At 34.4% G+C, this 16,448-nt stretch overlaps 1 protein-coding gene and 1 non-coding gene across 3 annotated transcripts in view; one reads left to right on the top strand and one right to left on the bottom strand.

Annotated features, from left to right (window-relative positions):
* The window catches only part of LOC5577264, a 248,733-nt gene continuing 232,285 nt past the window's right edge, over window positions 1-16,448 (bottom strand). For both annotated transcript variants that reach the window (XM_021846342.1, XM_021846350.1), the window contains exons 4-5: window positions 654-764; window positions 1-589 (exon numbers count right to left, since the gene is read on the bottom strand). In XM_021846342.1, coding sequence (XP_021702034.1) covers window positions 360-589; window positions 654-764 — 341 coding nt within the window. In that variant the 3' untranslated portion in view covers window positions 1-359. The remainder of the gene's footprint in view (window positions 590-653; window positions 765-16,448) is intronic.
* Window positions 7,770-7,842, top strand: Trnav-cac. The gene has a single exon. It is a non-coding gene; the product is annotated as a tRNA-Val (tRNA).

The raw sequence follows: 16,448 nt of genomic DNA, 5'->3' as shown, positions 1-16,448 counted from the left end.
AGCTTCAGTATTGCACTGTTATAATCGAAAGAGAGCGAGAGAGGAGATAATTTTTCACTGTTACTTAGGTTCTTTTGAAATGTTACGCAAGGTACTCGTCAATATTTTGAAAATTCATCACACTCTTCACTAGTACAAGAGTACAAAAGTTAGAATCATCTCTCAAGCACTCTCCCATTCACTCCGGGAAGAATCCCAACTCTCATTATCATCCAACTCATTTCTCGCTCAAATCCACTCAAAACTCCGCTCCCCATTGCTGTTCAGCCAAGATTAGAGGAACTTGGATGGATCTCGCGGTGAGATCCAACCGACCACGCCTTCCGCCCGCCACCATCCATTCATCCACTGGAACTCCATTATTTGTTGAAGATATCCTCGACCAGCTGCTTGGTGATGACCCGGTGCTTCCTGGTGGGGTTCACCTTCGGGCGCTGGTACAGCCGGGCGTTGATGGCGTATAACCGAGGCGACAGGTCACACCGCACGTTGAACCACCAGTCGCACACGAAGACGGCCTGCGAAAATTGCGTTCCGTTCGGACAGAGGAACGTGGCTTGCCGGCCGTCGATGTCGCAGTAGTGCCAACCTAAAAGAAGAAAAATCAGACGGTTGGTAAATGAGTTCGATACAAGTTCGCGTTCATCACATACCTTGACACCTGGTTTCCATGTCTGCGAAAAACCCGGGGTACTCTTGCTCATCACAGTAGAAATTCGTGTACGGAACGGCAGCTAGGATTGGGTAGTCCGTTCCGGGGCGACCTACGAGGATGGGAAATCCAGAATCAGTTGATTGTTATAATGATAATCATTTTTTACTAAACTGTATACGATTAATTTACTTTTTTGCAACAAATGTCATCAAAATACCTCAGATTTAAGAAGAATTGCAGTTTTGTTTTTTGAAAGGCACAAACTTTGCCGATCTTAATACTTTCAGCTTATATTTCAATGCTACCTTTACTGACAAATACCGTTTTGATTCATATTACGGACAGCTTCAAATTCCGGACACTCTCGTTTGTATGGGAAACATTTCACACGAAATGTTTCAATTTTCGCCGTCCAAAAGTTCTCATTTTTGAGGCTCGTTTTATTAGGTTTTTTCCATAAATATCATTGCAAATTTATAATGCCCAACTACCTTAGACGTCTCTTAAGTGGTTGAACGATTTCAATTGATGATTTGACTATTCCATTAATGATTATCATGAGCTGTCCGTAATTCGAATCAAAGCGTCCGGAATATGAGGCAAAAGTGAGGGAGCGTCCGGAATAAGAATCATGAAAAGGTCACACGTTTTGATTTATTTAAAATTATTCAAGTTGCGGACGCGTATTCTTTATCCACCATCCGAAAGTTAAGGGCTTCCGACGCTCGATAACGCTAAAAAATCATACAGAATGATTTATTTTGTATGATCCAAGCTGGGTTATACTTCACTGAGGCCTTAAGTGTCCGTAATATGAATCAAAACGGTACATTTAGCTTTAAGTCAACAACAATTTTAGAGTGGTTGTCCAACAAAACATCAGACATAGCTGGCTTAAGTTAAATCCCAGTTCTAAAGCCCGATAACAAAGTTCAGCACAATCTGAGGAAGGTAGTTGAAATGTTTATACACTTTTTCATTTTGTGAACAAAAATATTCTAGTAGTCTGCAAATTCAAACTATCAAATATGCTTATGCTTTTATAGAGCTAATACTTCAAAAGCTTGCAAGTATTTTAAAATGCAAAATTAACCGTCCCGCAACGTTTAATTTTTATCCTAAAAATTAAAAAAAAAGCATCAACGGGATACCTCAAGGTTTTGACGTAAAACAAATCATCAATTGAAGAGTTTTGAAAGAATTACTGGTGAAAATCCTAAATACAACCATGGAATAATTGTTGTAGGATAACTCCATGCAAATACAACTTGGAATAATTATTATTAGAATGTCAGGAGCAATTGCTAGAGATAAGAAACACCTTAATAAATCACTTATGAATCTCCTGGCGAAGTTCTGTACAAAACATCAGGATCAATGTCTAAAGTAATTCATTGAAATAGTATTTTTAATTCTTGAAATAATTCCCGAAAATATTTCTTAAAAATTATAAAACTAATTTATGGATAAACCTCTGGTTAAATCGCCAGAGTCAGTGTTAGTAAAAATTCAGGATTCTTCCTGAGATTCTTCCAAGGAAATTATGCAGAAATTGATGGAGAAATGGGATGATGGGAGATGGGAAAAATCAGGAGAATTTTCCAGAGAAGAAAAAGAAAACCTGGAGGAAGTTTTAACGATTGTTAGATTGCGTATGACCATGACAAAATGAAATTCCAGTAATAAAATCAGATTTTCTTTCAACGCATTTCCAAAGTTATCGCTGGAAGAATTATTGAGCTAGTTCCATGCGGTATCTCTGAATAATCCTGGAATGAAGAATCCCTGAAGGTACATCTGAATGAATTCCGCCTTCTGAAGAAGTACTTGGCGCACTTCAGTAAAGATTTTTTTTGTGAAATTTCAGAAAATTACATCTAGGTAGAAAACATTCAATTTCTGGACTGTTTTAAAATAAATTTGATACATAATTGAAGAATGAATTCGAAAGGCATCTCACCAGAAATTTTGGGAGTCTTAGTGGTGAGATTTGTAGGGTGTCCCAGAAAATATGGGCACGACTTTACCATACTGCCATTCGGAGACTAGTGCAGATACAAATCTGATTTTCACACATTTCATTCACATTTCACATTTGCATTTAGGGGAATGTGGGGCAAGATGAGCACCCGGGGCAAGATGGGCACCCCTAGTTTGTGTCGTTCCTACCGATTTTTTTTCAATACATTATTTGGGGTTCTGATGAATATCATTAAATTGATATGATGACCATACATTTCAGCTATAAAATCAACAGCACAACGTAAATATTGTCTAAAATACATAGAAGTCCAAAAATTTACCCTTTCATATAAGATTTGTTCATTTAAAAGTGATATTTTTGTTGCGTAAGCAAATTAATTCATACGTTTTTGGCCGTATAGTTATAGAATAATTTTCTGTAGATAATCAGGAGCAAAACTTTTTATCAAATTTAAAAAATATTTCAATTGTTTTGATTATATTAATAAATTTACACCCTTGGGGAAAGATGAGCACCATGTTCAAAATTAAGTAAAAGTGTAAAATTATAGAACCACATTTAGCTGTGAGCTTGACTTACGGTATCTTCTTTGCACAAAACAATTTTTCTAAAAAATATACAAACAAACAACAAATTTAATTGTTCTTTTAAGTAAAATCTTAGCAATTTATGAAAAGTTATTTATTCTCTGATAAAAGTTTTAAAAACTAAGCTAGTTGAAGATAAATATTATCAGATATTAAAGATAATATCTTGAGATATTGCAAGCATTAAAAAATAATAGTTTTCTTTAGTAAATTGTATCTTTTTATGGGGGTGCCCATCTTGCCCCGCAGTTTTTTTGACCGATGATAAAAAAGCTATTTTTTAAAGTGTTATTTGGAATACTATTTATCACTTTTTAAAACTTTTAATGGTTGGAGGTCAAAGTAATAATGTAAACGATAAGGATGGTAACCAATTTTACCAAAGTAATAACGTTTAAGTAGGCTTAAATCGCGCTTATCCTTAGGGTGCTCATCTTGCCCCGCCTGACCCTATCAAGGGCAGATTGTGAATTTTGAGCGATTTTTTCGCTATCTGTTTGTTGATGGTGTAACATTTCTGGAAGCTCCTCTTATCAGTTTTACACTAATCGCGTTATATCTGAGCGACTTGGTTGTACGAAATTTGTGCTATTGATGACTTGATGCACGTACAACAAAAATCTAAAAATATATTTATCATTACCGATCAAATAAATGATCAGATTATTACTTACTTTATTGGAAATTATAAAGTTAAGTATATGAAATTTGAAGAGAAACGAAAAATCCGGTTTCAGCTCCGAGACCACTTGGAGGGTACGAGGGGGGGGGGGGGATAAAAATTAATAAGGAAAAAGTTTTTTTTTTTTTGAATTTAAATTTTAACGATAGTTGTTAAACTTTTTTAATCGTCCTCTGGATCATTATTTTACCTGTTTTGCACTTTAAAAATTAAAAAAACCTAACTGATGTTCAAAAAAAAAATGATGATTTTTTGAGTGACATAAAAGAAAATTAATATTTGTATCAGCCTAAATTGGAAATTAATTAGGTAAAGTGTACCAGTTATGGCCATAGTGGTTCCCTATTTGGTCATATGTGAAATTTTCATAACTTTCACATTTTAAATCTTTTTGAATGTTTTAACATAAAGATATATCTTAAATATAACTACTACAACACATAAAAAATTTGAAATTTGAAGATATTAAAAAAGTAATCACGTATGGCGAAAAAGGAAAACACTATGTCCGTAACTGATACACCTACCCTATTATTATTTATATTGAAAATACCTGGAAACTTTGATATCGTGAAGTTATCTTATGTGGAGAGAAAAAGTAGCGATTTTTTAGAATTTTACCATTTTGTCAAATGTTTCATAGCAACGAAACATAAAATTTTAAACAAAAATTCTTGTGCACTCACCACATCGAGTGATATTGATAAAAACATTCATTACTAGTTAAGTTCCAACAAAACACAAAAGTAGGGTCTGTGCTGAAACACAAATGTAGGGTCTAAATAATAATTGATTTTCTGAAGCCAAAAGTTCCAATGTAAAAGGTTTTTATCAAACATAATTTTTTTCACAGGCAGCTTTCTGAGAAACCTATAGGTGGAAATTTTGAATGGAGCTTTGAATAAGTCTTTGTAGAAATTTCTGTAAACATCCATTCGAAATTTGAAGCTTGCAGATTTATATAATGGCAGACTGTATGGCATTCAATACCTCGATACATTCGATATCGTTAGTTTCAAAGGTTAATGATATCTTAATTTAACAACTCCGACATTCTGCCATTCTGTTAATCTATTCTGAAGGGCTCTTAAATCGTGTCATTTGTTAAGTTGAATTTATGTCAAAAAGAAAACCACATCAAGTCCAACTTAGTGATAATCCATTGGTAAATTTTAGGAAGTTTTTTTTTCATTTTTATATTCTTTGGAAGTCTGTATTCCCTTAAAATAAAGTACTTCACAAAGAAAACCAAGTAATCAATGTTTCTAAGCTGCTTCAACAACTATATTTTCAATAGTTCTCTATAGTTCTCTATAGCTTCTCTATACTAACTGGAATTCGAGATTTAAAGTTGTGGCTTATGTATATTTTTTATAGGCACACTCCGTCCTTTGATGATGTTTCATAATTATTCTGTTTCGGTGAAATTATTTGTATACGTTTAAAGCAATTAATTGTTAAGGCATACTTTGAATTACCAAAGGTAATCATTTTTAATTTTACATGATGTGTAGGATTGTTTATATTCTTGATTATAAACACCAAGCATTCTTTTCTGCACTTTTATTTTGGACTAATTTTTGTCACTTTTTAGTAACTATTTGATCATTTTCTCGATAATTTTAGTCACTTTAGTCACTATTATTTTGCTGTCCAACCGCTACCAGCCCTGCTTATATGTATTAAAAACATTTTTTGATTTTTACACACAAAATCATTCAGAAAGGCAGGCAGTTAGGTTGAAAATCCTGATTATTTTGTATGAGTCGTAATCCTTGAGCCTAACACCTCAACGGTGTGCCAGAAACCGTTACTAACGCAAAAAAATGTCCAAGAATATGGCACCTACCATTCGAAAGATATAGTATTCAAGCATCTTCTCCGTGAATTTGAAAATTTTATAACGAGGGAAACAAAAGTTATCGTGATTTGAAAGTTTTGAGTTGCACATGCTTCAAATTATTCCCCAGCGGTGCATCATTTCTAATTTGTAAACCAGCCAAGTGAACATCAGCTTTGCATTAAGCATTCAAACATGTGATATCCAAGTATCTTCTCTGTAAATTTGAAATCATTTCTTCGAAGAAATCATAAGTTACAATGATTTGTATATTTGCCATTATTTATATGAAGTTCAAATAAGACCTTATTTATATGGCTTCATTATATTAATGTATAAACTTAAAAAATAAAAATGTCCATAGGACTGACACTCGGCATTCAAATGATGTAGTTGTCAAGCAACTTCGTAGTCAGTTTGAGGAAACTTTATTGAAAGATAACATAACTGGAGTACTTAATTTTGGACCTGTCTTTAAGATTTATTTTTAAACGAATAATATCATGTTCGCAACACGCATTCTATCATTGCGACACAAATTAACATAACAGATTTGTTTTAAACTTGTATCTTTCATAGAAGAAAGGCAGTTTTTCATTACAGCACAAACAAATGGGTTCATTTTTGAAAATTTTGTTTTATTTTCGGCGTTTTGTTGGGCAGTGCTTTGACCAAATTGAATGTGGTTCCTTGTTGCTCAGTCGAGGATGAATTATCAACTAGTGAGATCGTTTTATGCTACTGTTCTAAATAGGCTTTGTATGATGGTTCTCAATTTATTCGTGACAGCGAAGGGAATGCGTTTATATATTTGTTCAAATAATTGTTAGTAGTCGATTATTGTCGAAATAAACCTTGTTTCATGTTTTCCAAAATATTAAAATATAGCAAGCCTTATGTTTGGTTTACTTTTACATACTTACACGAGATCCTTGAATTATTCGATACTACAAGAGTCGACTTTTCATTTAGATACTGATAGATTACTTTTTGGATTGATGTTGCATGATTCGCATCATGCAACATATTTGAATGATTCGTCATCTAAGATGTCGTCATATTGAGTCTTCATTCAAGTTGTGTACTTATGAAAAGATTTATTTTTATATAATTCTTTATGTTGTTGAATTTATTATGTTTAAAGGGAAGGGTAACCAGTGAAATTGATAGGACTCTTGTAATTAAGCATTTGTTTACAAAAACGAATCCTGTAATATAACTCATTTCCATTTTCAAAACTTCCAATGATTTCTCGTGGAAGTGAAGAGGACCGGCTTCCTCAAAGATAGTGGCACGTAAACATTTATGTACAATTTAGATAATTTTATTTGTAAATTATGTACATCAATATAACTGAGCCATATAAATAAGGACTAATATGAACTTCATAGAAAAAATGACGAATACACAAATCACTTCTGATTTTATCGAAGAAATGGTTTCAAATTTACAGAGAAGATGCTTATGTTTTGAATGCTTACAAATTAGTAATGATGCATTGCAGGGGCATGAATTGAAGCATGTGAATATCCCTTCCAAAGCAGCTCAAAACCTTCAAATAACGATAACTTTTGATTCCCTCGTTAGAATATTTTCAGTTATTCAATGCATTTCAACAAAAAAGAAGTACTTATCATATTTCGCAATACTTTTGCATCAAATAATTAGTGTTGTTCTCATATAACTAACAAAATATATAATGTCAAGACTCATTCATTTGTGAAAAGTGAACAATCACTGTGTAAACTGTTTTCACAGTGTGCTTCGCTACTCGATCGAGTACTGCACTGAAACGCTACGAACGAGCACCATAAGCAGCAAAAATATTCACCACTCGCCACTCGTTGTTCCATCTCCGTCTTTCGCAAGCGCTGAAATGTTCCACCGTTCCTTTCCTAAGTTCTGCTCGAAAGCGCCTATTTTTAGACATCGCTTCGGAAATCTTCACACTCACACCAAAAACGGAGCCGTAATAACGGTTGGTCGTAGCTGATGCAAACTAAATCCCTCAGATGGCATCAGTTTTCGTAGTGTAGTGGTTATCACGTCTGCTTCACACGCAGAAGGTCCCCGGTTCGAACCCGGGCGGAAACATGCTACTTTTTTGTTATACGTTTCTGGAATTGCATAGTTCATTAGCACGAAAAAGTGCAGTTTTTTGTATGCACCGGATTCAAAGTGTGATACCACACCTTTTTATTAACATGTTTGACGATGGGTCATCAGCTCGGCATATGTTGGGGACTATTTACTTACTTGGAAAAAGAGAGCATGCAATTCGTCCAACCCCTTCGCAGTTGCTTTATTAGGATTTATTTCCATTCAATGCCGTGGAAACATGCCTCCTCCATTCGCGCCCAGCCGGGTGAGATATACCGTTTTGACACTTCCTACCGTTTCGATTTTATCCACTGTACAATGGTTCAAATCGACAATTTAGCAGAAATAAATTATTGTTCGTTATTGAGCTTTTAATCTTCTTAGAAAAAAGTTGAATTTTGAGTCCAACATTTTTGTTTGAGGTAATTTATAATTGTATTTTTCAATAAACTTTTGGAAAAAAAAAATCCTGTCCAGTACCATCTTTGCTCTAATTCTCGATTCGAGCTTAGTAAATCGATTCGAAAACTTGAACTTAGAGTAGACCCAAATAAATTGTCGATTCGGACCATTGTACCGGAATTAAGGATAAAAAGAAAAGCAAATTGCAGTATTTTTTCCTCCTGTACAGTTGCGTCCAAATGCGTATTTTGTGTTTATTCCGACGACGTGACACCGCGCGCTAGTTGGTGCAAGTGCAATTTTGTTTCGTTGCATTCCTTTGAGATAAATAAATAATGGTACTCGCGCCAGTTTTCGCGAATATTATATCTATAGAAACAAGGCAGTTTGGGTGGAGGGAGGACATGGAATCGTCGCTAATGGGCGCGCAAATCTGTGCTGCACTCCAAACCGAGTGTAGGATTTTGCTTTTTTATGCCCCGGAATGCGGATATGCGGGCGAGGGATATCCTTTTGTTTTATTCGGGACGTAAATGGAAAAGATTTCCTTTTTAGTTTTATATCTGAGCCTACTGGTTACCGCGATAGCTATTAGCAGAAAGCTTTCTTTCGAAAAAAGAATGATGAATGGGAAGACTGAATTCAAATAAATTAATTAATCCACATGCAAATAATGGAGGATGTTTCAGTGGACATGAATGTCCACAAATTACCGATTTCCCAAAACGATTATCCTTATTCTTAGGCAGAAATTGATACTCAAGCTAAAATATATTAACAAAAAATTCAAATCATAAATGGTACTCCGTCTAGAAGCGGGGTTCGGATATCAGAAAATGCATAGGAACTATTAAAAACTAGTGGTCCCGGCAAACTTCGTCTTGCCATCAAGTAGGCTGTTGAAAAACGCAATGGATCGTCCCTGGGAGGGAGGCACCGATACTACACACGAAATATGACACAAAGTTATTTCGAACTGCAAGAAAACTTCAGCTTTCCAACGACAATCAAGGCAGACTTGATGGAAATCGTTAGTTTTCATTTGTTGTGTTCCTTCGATCGTTCTGGACAAACATGGAAAAAGGACCAAAGTTTTCTATGCATTTCATTTTCGTTTTTATTGGAAAAAGTAAAATTAGGCGTTTCAAATACCGTCAAGCTACCATTCACCGTGCATTTAAGAAAAAATGGCACTTCAACAAATCATATAACTTTTCCTAACAATTTGAAGCGTACTAGAATACCACTACGTAGCGTGCAATTACATAACAATTCAGGGAAAAATCTAAAACTAGTGATCCAAAACAAAAAAATACTCAAAAATCATGTTTGAAAATGTCATGTTAAGGTCGCCTCGTGCCGTTCTATGTCACCATTTACCGTGCACACTAGTGCACCATTCACCGTGCGTATAGTTTTCGTCGTGATTTAATTTTGTATCTTGAAGAAACGTTGTTGATGGAGCAACTATGTTGCTAGTAGTGTGCGCACTCATTTTTAAGAGTATTCAAATCTTTATTTACAATAACAACCATTAAAAGTTTAAAAATTGGCTAAATAATACTTTTTTTTTTATCAAAATCGTTATAGGAGGTTTGACTGTATTGTCCAAACCATTCCATATTAACTCAAAAATTAAATATGAAGTAGTTTAATGACGACATAACAATAAATATAATATTACCGAATAATTTCATGCCTTTTACATGAATGCACGGTAATAGGAACCATATATATTGAAAAGGATCCATTCACCGTGCATTTGGGTTTCGACTGAAACACAATAAAAAAATTAAATTTGCATAATATCTCATTGCTCATACGATGAAATACATCTCACTAATAGTATCCACAGTGAAAATTTGTTGAAATTTTGAAAAATTTCATACTCTATCGTTAAAATGAAAAATGTGATTTTTTGGCGTTTTTACTAAGAGTATTGAAAACTCTCATTATCGAACAGAATTCACATGATTTTGACTACATAAACAAGGTTTTTCAAAATGCTTCGTGACAAAAACTACTTCATTTTATCAGTTTTATCTTATTTTGCTGACAAAAGAATAATTTGTGAAAATTGTATGAATATTCTGTAGGAATTTGTATATGTGCACGGTGAATGGAGGCCGCACGGTGACTGGTGACTTAACGGTACCTTATGTTCAATCAGAATAAAAGTTGCTATTGTGACATTACTTTTGAATAAACATGAATAGCTTTTCAATCGATTTCTGGTCACATTTGATAAAATGCAGAAATATGTTTTAATCAATTACGCGCTTTTATCATGTTTGTCCAGTGTTTTAGATCTGGGCTCACAGTGACAGTTCGTGACAGCAGAATCTCGGCTCACCTTGACGTACATAAATTTCGTATCGGTTTCTCCCTCCCAGGATCGTCCCTGGGAGGGAGGCACCAATACTACACACGAAATATAGAACAAAGTTTGTTTGAACTGCAAGATAACTCCAGCTTGCCAAGAACAATCAAGGCAGGCTTGAGAAAACCGCTAGTTTTCTTTTGTTGTGTACTTTCGATATTAATTTTCATTGGAAAAAGTAAAACGATGCGTTTTTCAATGCTTTATATTCAATTAGTTGAAAGGTGCTCACGTCACATTAGTTGCATTATGTGCATGAATTGATTTTCATTCAATTTTTGTCACTTTTGATGAAATGCGAAAATGTGTTTTAATCAGTTATGCGCTTTTTCCATGTTAGTCCAATGTTTGAGATCTGGGCTCACAGTGACAGTTCATGACAGCCAGGCCCGGATTTGGGGGGGCTGCCAAGGGGGCAAATGCCCCGGGCCCCCCGATGAAGGGGGCCCCCGAGCAATCAAAATTAAGAACAAAAACCATTTTGAAATACCTTACAATACTTTCTCTTTAGACATTTGGACATATAATTCTGAAGTCAAAGTCAACTTTCCAAAATTTTAATTAATTTTTTTTTCATTGCCTAATCTCACAGTATGGTTTGGTAAATTGTTATCCTCCAATATATTACGAAAAAATCATGTCCAAAATCTTCGAAATTTTTCTCTAGTTAGTTCTCAAAAAATATTTGAATTGAAAAAGCGCTTAACGTTTTTGCAGGGTCTTAAAAAATAGGCTAAACCTCTAAGGCACTGCTCAATTTAAAGAGTTTTTCTGCTTTCTATCAGCACTATAATATTTAAACTTATTTGCAATTATGTCAGATACATAAATATTAAGCGAAATTTTTTTGTGATTATTTTTAAATGCATTTCTATTTTGTATTCCGTAGTTGAAGCTTTCTTTGAATTCAGTAAAGGCTTAGGGTAAACTTTGAATATAATTAAAAGAATATACAGTATTGCCATGAATAAAGTACATGGAGGCCGATTTTTATACAAAATCTGTCAAGTTTAGGGAACTGTATAACAGCTTCTAGCAAACCAATTGACCTGAAATTTGAACTACATATCATATATAACCCTCTTTTGTGGCTTTTTTCGGTCAAACGTAGTGAAAGCGGGATAGTTATTTAACTTCCAATGTTTCGGCTCGTGATTGGAGCCTTCCTCAGGGAGGTTATATGTAAACATTCCTGAGGAAGGCTCCAATCACGAGCCAAACGTTGGAAGTTAAATAACTATCCCGCTTTCACTATGTTTGACAAAAAAAAGCCACAAAATAAGGTTTTATAAGCAATCCAAACCGGTCGTATCAAACAACTCATATATAACTTGAAATTTGATTTATTAGAAACTAATCAAATTCTATTCAAGAGTTTGGAAGCTAATAAAAAAACTGTTCTAAGAAAAAAGCCAACATTTTCATATTAGAATATTTTCGAAATGTGACTATTTATAAAAAGACATGCTTCTGCAAATTTGTTCCCTTAGATGAAATGCAAAACTTTGTAGAAAGTAAACTAAGTATCAAAATTTGGACATTTCTTTCAAAATGAGTGGATTTTAGGAACTTAGAAACTTTCGCTAGAATTTGGTGATTTTTGCTGTTCAATTTTCAGGTCAATCGGCCTTGTGCCCTGCACTATTGCCAGTACTGCAAATACTTTGTGTTTTTTTAGATAATGGAAGCTTGTACTAAATAGAATTAAAAAAAAGCTTTAGAAAAAAAAGGTTTTGAAGATTTTTAGCTATTTTTCACTTTAATTAAGCCAAAAAACTAGCCCATCTCTTAAGAATTATTATATTTTTCCCTTTGGACGGAAAAATCACCTCAAAGCACTATTAGAAAGCTTAGAATATTCATTTTTTTCTCAATGTATATAGCTCACAAACGAAAATGTTAGTTACACTACTTTGAATATAGGACCCTCATATGTTTGGATCGACCATCTCGTTAAAAACTCGAATTCAATACGTTAGTTCGTGAAATCCCAAAACGTGCTGATTTTTTTTTACAAAGGGCCCCCTTCATGAGATCTAACACGGGCCCCCGAAGCCCAAATATGGCACTGACCCAACCCAATCTGAACCAAGGGTATACCATATGAGTATTTTCCATGTCGATACGAAACGAAACGATATGCGGAATTTTTAAAACTGTTCGTAGCGAAACGAAACGAAAAACTGAAATATTCCGTTACAACCGATACGAAATTCAGTTTCTCACGTAATGTTTCGAAACGGAACAAAACTTTTCTGAATATTCCGCGATTTTTTTTTGTGTTATGATGATTTTTGTATACATACACGTAGGGTGACTTCTTACATTTTTGACAGCTGAATGAAGGATGTCAGGATAAGGAGGACTTTTTATCGAGCTCAAAATATATATTTTTTATATTTTGTACTTATTACTACTAAACTTCTGTCGATTTGTGAATGTGAAAACGATAAGTGCCCATAAAAAACACTGAGAAGCAGGCTCTGTCTTAGTTGGAACATAACGCCAAAAACAAGACGAAAAAGAAGAAAAGAAAAGCAGCAATTACCGGAATAATAGCTGAAGTATTAAATTAAACATAATTTAAAGATTGTACTTATACTTATTACAGTCGACTCTCCACATCTCGATGTTCTACATCTCGATATCTCTCCCTATGTCGATGATTTCATAAGTCCCTTCAGTCTGCATACATTTTCACTCTCCATATCTCGATATCCTCCTTATCTCGATATCTCCATGTCTCGATGTGTTTCTGTTGATTTTTCGTTCTCAATTTTCTCTCCGTATGTCGATATGACCAATATCGAAGGTTACTAGACCAAAGTTTTGGGATTGAAAACAAATTAGCAGCGCAAAATGACGTTTGTTTGTGTATTACTTTCTTGGCAACGGAGTGTTTTTCAATCTAGTATTCATCAAAAAATTGTTCTATGTGTCGATCTCTCCCTATCTCGATGGTCCCTTCGATATCGAGATGTGGAGAGGCGACTGTATAATCAATCGAGATCAAATTGGAACAACTGCAGGAGTAATACATTGCCAGAGATATTACTGGAAGATATAAACACGGATTCCCTGAACCAGTTTAATTAGGAGTTCCTAACTAATTTACTGGAAAAATCCCTGGAGAAAATTAGTATTAATTCTCTCTAAATTGCTGGGATAATTGATGAAAAAATCTGGAGGATTTTTTTTTTGAGTAATCCATGTAGAAATTACTGGAATTAATACCGGTGGTTTTCTTGAGCAAATACTGAAGAAATGATCGTTTTTAACAATCTGTGAAGGAATTTCTGGACGATTTATATGAGAATTGGATTTTCGAGGAGACTTGAGATTGTTTAATTCTTGATTTAAAGATTCTTGGTTCAAAACTGAACACAATAAATTTTGAAAAGTGGAATTATTTGAAAATTATGAACAAGTGCTAACAAGTTTGCTATGTGTTCCAAGGGTAATATGAGACATATCACGTGAAGAAATACCCAAGACTTATCAAAAAATGAGGTTTTTTCGCAAACTGTGTAGCTAGCTAGCGCACGAGGGGTCCACCAGTTTGAGAAAACCGAAAGGACCACCCTTAGTTTTATCGAAAACTAGCGATCAGTGACATAAAATTGGAATTCTAACGATCGGTGCCGATGTCGGCCTTGTTTTCAGCGAGAATTACTCTGTTGTGCTTTTCCATTTTGAAATACCTAAAAACCCCAAAACAATTGAACATAAATCGGGAACCATCATCAAATTTCAAATAATAAATGCATTAACTAAAACTTAACTCATTTGTGATTTTCCTTAAAAAATCATCAAAATCGATCGAAACTATAAAGTTTGATAACTTTGATGTCCGTACCCAGTGTTGTGAAGGTTAAAATCAATGCTTTGCGGTATTTTGCATCAGATACTTGTAATCATAAGTGATCAATATTGAACTACCCGAAAAATGCCGTTAATGCTTTGAATTGGGGACCGTGCAGAAATTATGTCACGCTATAAGAGGGAGAAGCGTAAATAAACCTAGCTTATTTCTATATATAAAATAATGTACGCATCTTCCTCGATCAACATGAAAATGAATCAAAGGCATACCTTATAGTTTCAAGAGCGAAAATCTAAAAAACCAGTGGTTTGTCGCACAATACTGTTGTTGATTTGTATCGCGAATTGGGTTAGACGTGAGTTTATCATGGATCACATAACCAACCATAAGTGACTCCCAGATCCTTACCTTTTTCCTCTAAACCGATATCCTTCCCTTGATAACTGTGGAGATGTAGAAGATTCTTCGGTCTCTATTAACACGAAGTAGCAACTACGAATTGTACTGTCATCTGCGCTCATGCTCATTTTTTTTATTAGTATCATTCCAAATATTACATTCATTATTTCTTATATCTAGGTGTTCTGTGTTATTAGAGAACACTATTATCCTAATTTGGTAACACAAATCTAAGATTTTATTAACATTTTGTTAGCAACATATTACATTTTATTTGCCGTAGCAGTTCAGTTTTTTTTTACAGGTGAGTTGATTTCACCTGCTTATAAGAGAAAAAAAACGCTTTAAATATACTTAACATAACTTACCCTAAACATATAACGCATTAATCGTGGCAATAGAAGATTGTAACGATTTTTGCCTGAAATTATTAATTATTTTTTTTGACATTTGTTCCAATGTTTCAACATTGGATATTCTATGTAACTCATTGGTACTATACCAGGGAGGAAGCCTCAGAATCATTTTCAAAATTTTATTTTGAATTCTTTGCAGAGCTTTCTTCCTGGTATTACAACAGCTAGTCCATATTGGTACAGCATACAACATGGCTGGCCTGAAAATTTGTTTGAATATCAAAAGTTTGTTCTTAAGACAAAGTTTTGATTTTCTATTAATAAGGGGATAGAGACATTTTATATATTTGTTACATTTGGCTTGAATGCCCTCAATGTGATTTTTGAAAGTAAAATTCTTATCTAGCATGAGCCCTAGATACTTAACTTCATCTGACCAATTTATTGGAACCCCTCTCATCGTGACAACATGTCTGCGCTCATGCTCATGCTCATGCTCAACATAAACGTGTGCTATGCCGTTTTTCTTCAAAATTAAACGCGGAATTTCGCGAAATTCCGTTTGTTTTCAATTTTCCGCGGAGATGTTTTTACAATTTAGCGAGACGAAATGAAACCGTAAAATAAAAATTCCGCTTTAATGAGTTCCGTGGAATTCCGCGGAATTACGTTTCGAAGCGTGTTTGACGGAATCATTCGTATTTCGCATACCCTTAATCTGAACACGAGTGGGACGGATTTGGTATAAGGTGAAGGTTCGTTGAGCACGTAAACATAATGTTGCCACCCACTCGAGCCACCCGCTAAAGCACCCTCTCGAGCCACCCTACAAGGCGGAGCACACCCAAGTTGTTGAGCTCAACTAGCGGTATTAAATCTTTTGCGCTATCTTAAAACACCGAATAAAACCGATGTTAAGAGCTGACGATCGAACAAACATCGGCCAACTAGTTGTTTATCAATCAAAACTTTTTTTTATAATATTGAAACCATCATGATGTCTGCCGACTCATAATATCAAATTAAAATAATCATTTTTACGTGGCAGTAAATTTTCTTGCAATCGCGTGAAACTCATGCCAAAGAAAATTTACTGGTGGAATGACAAAAAAATTGATTTACGGCAACGCGCCATAATTACAACATCATAATTGCCTGTCTAATATTATATTCCATTACATTTTAAGAATCATTTCATGCTCTTCTCAATCTTGAATTGAAATTTCCCACGCATATTGTA

Source organism: Aedes aegypti, chromosome 1, assembly GCF_002204515.2.
Source record: "Aedes aegypti strain LVP_AGWG chromosome 1, AaegL5.0 Primary Assembly, whole genome shotgun sequence".
NCBI lineage: Eukaryota > Metazoa > Arthropoda > Insecta > Diptera > Culicidae > Aedes > Aedes aegypti.
The sequence above is the reverse complement of the archived record's forward strand: the minus strand, read 5'-3'. Positions and strand labels throughout refer to the sequence as shown.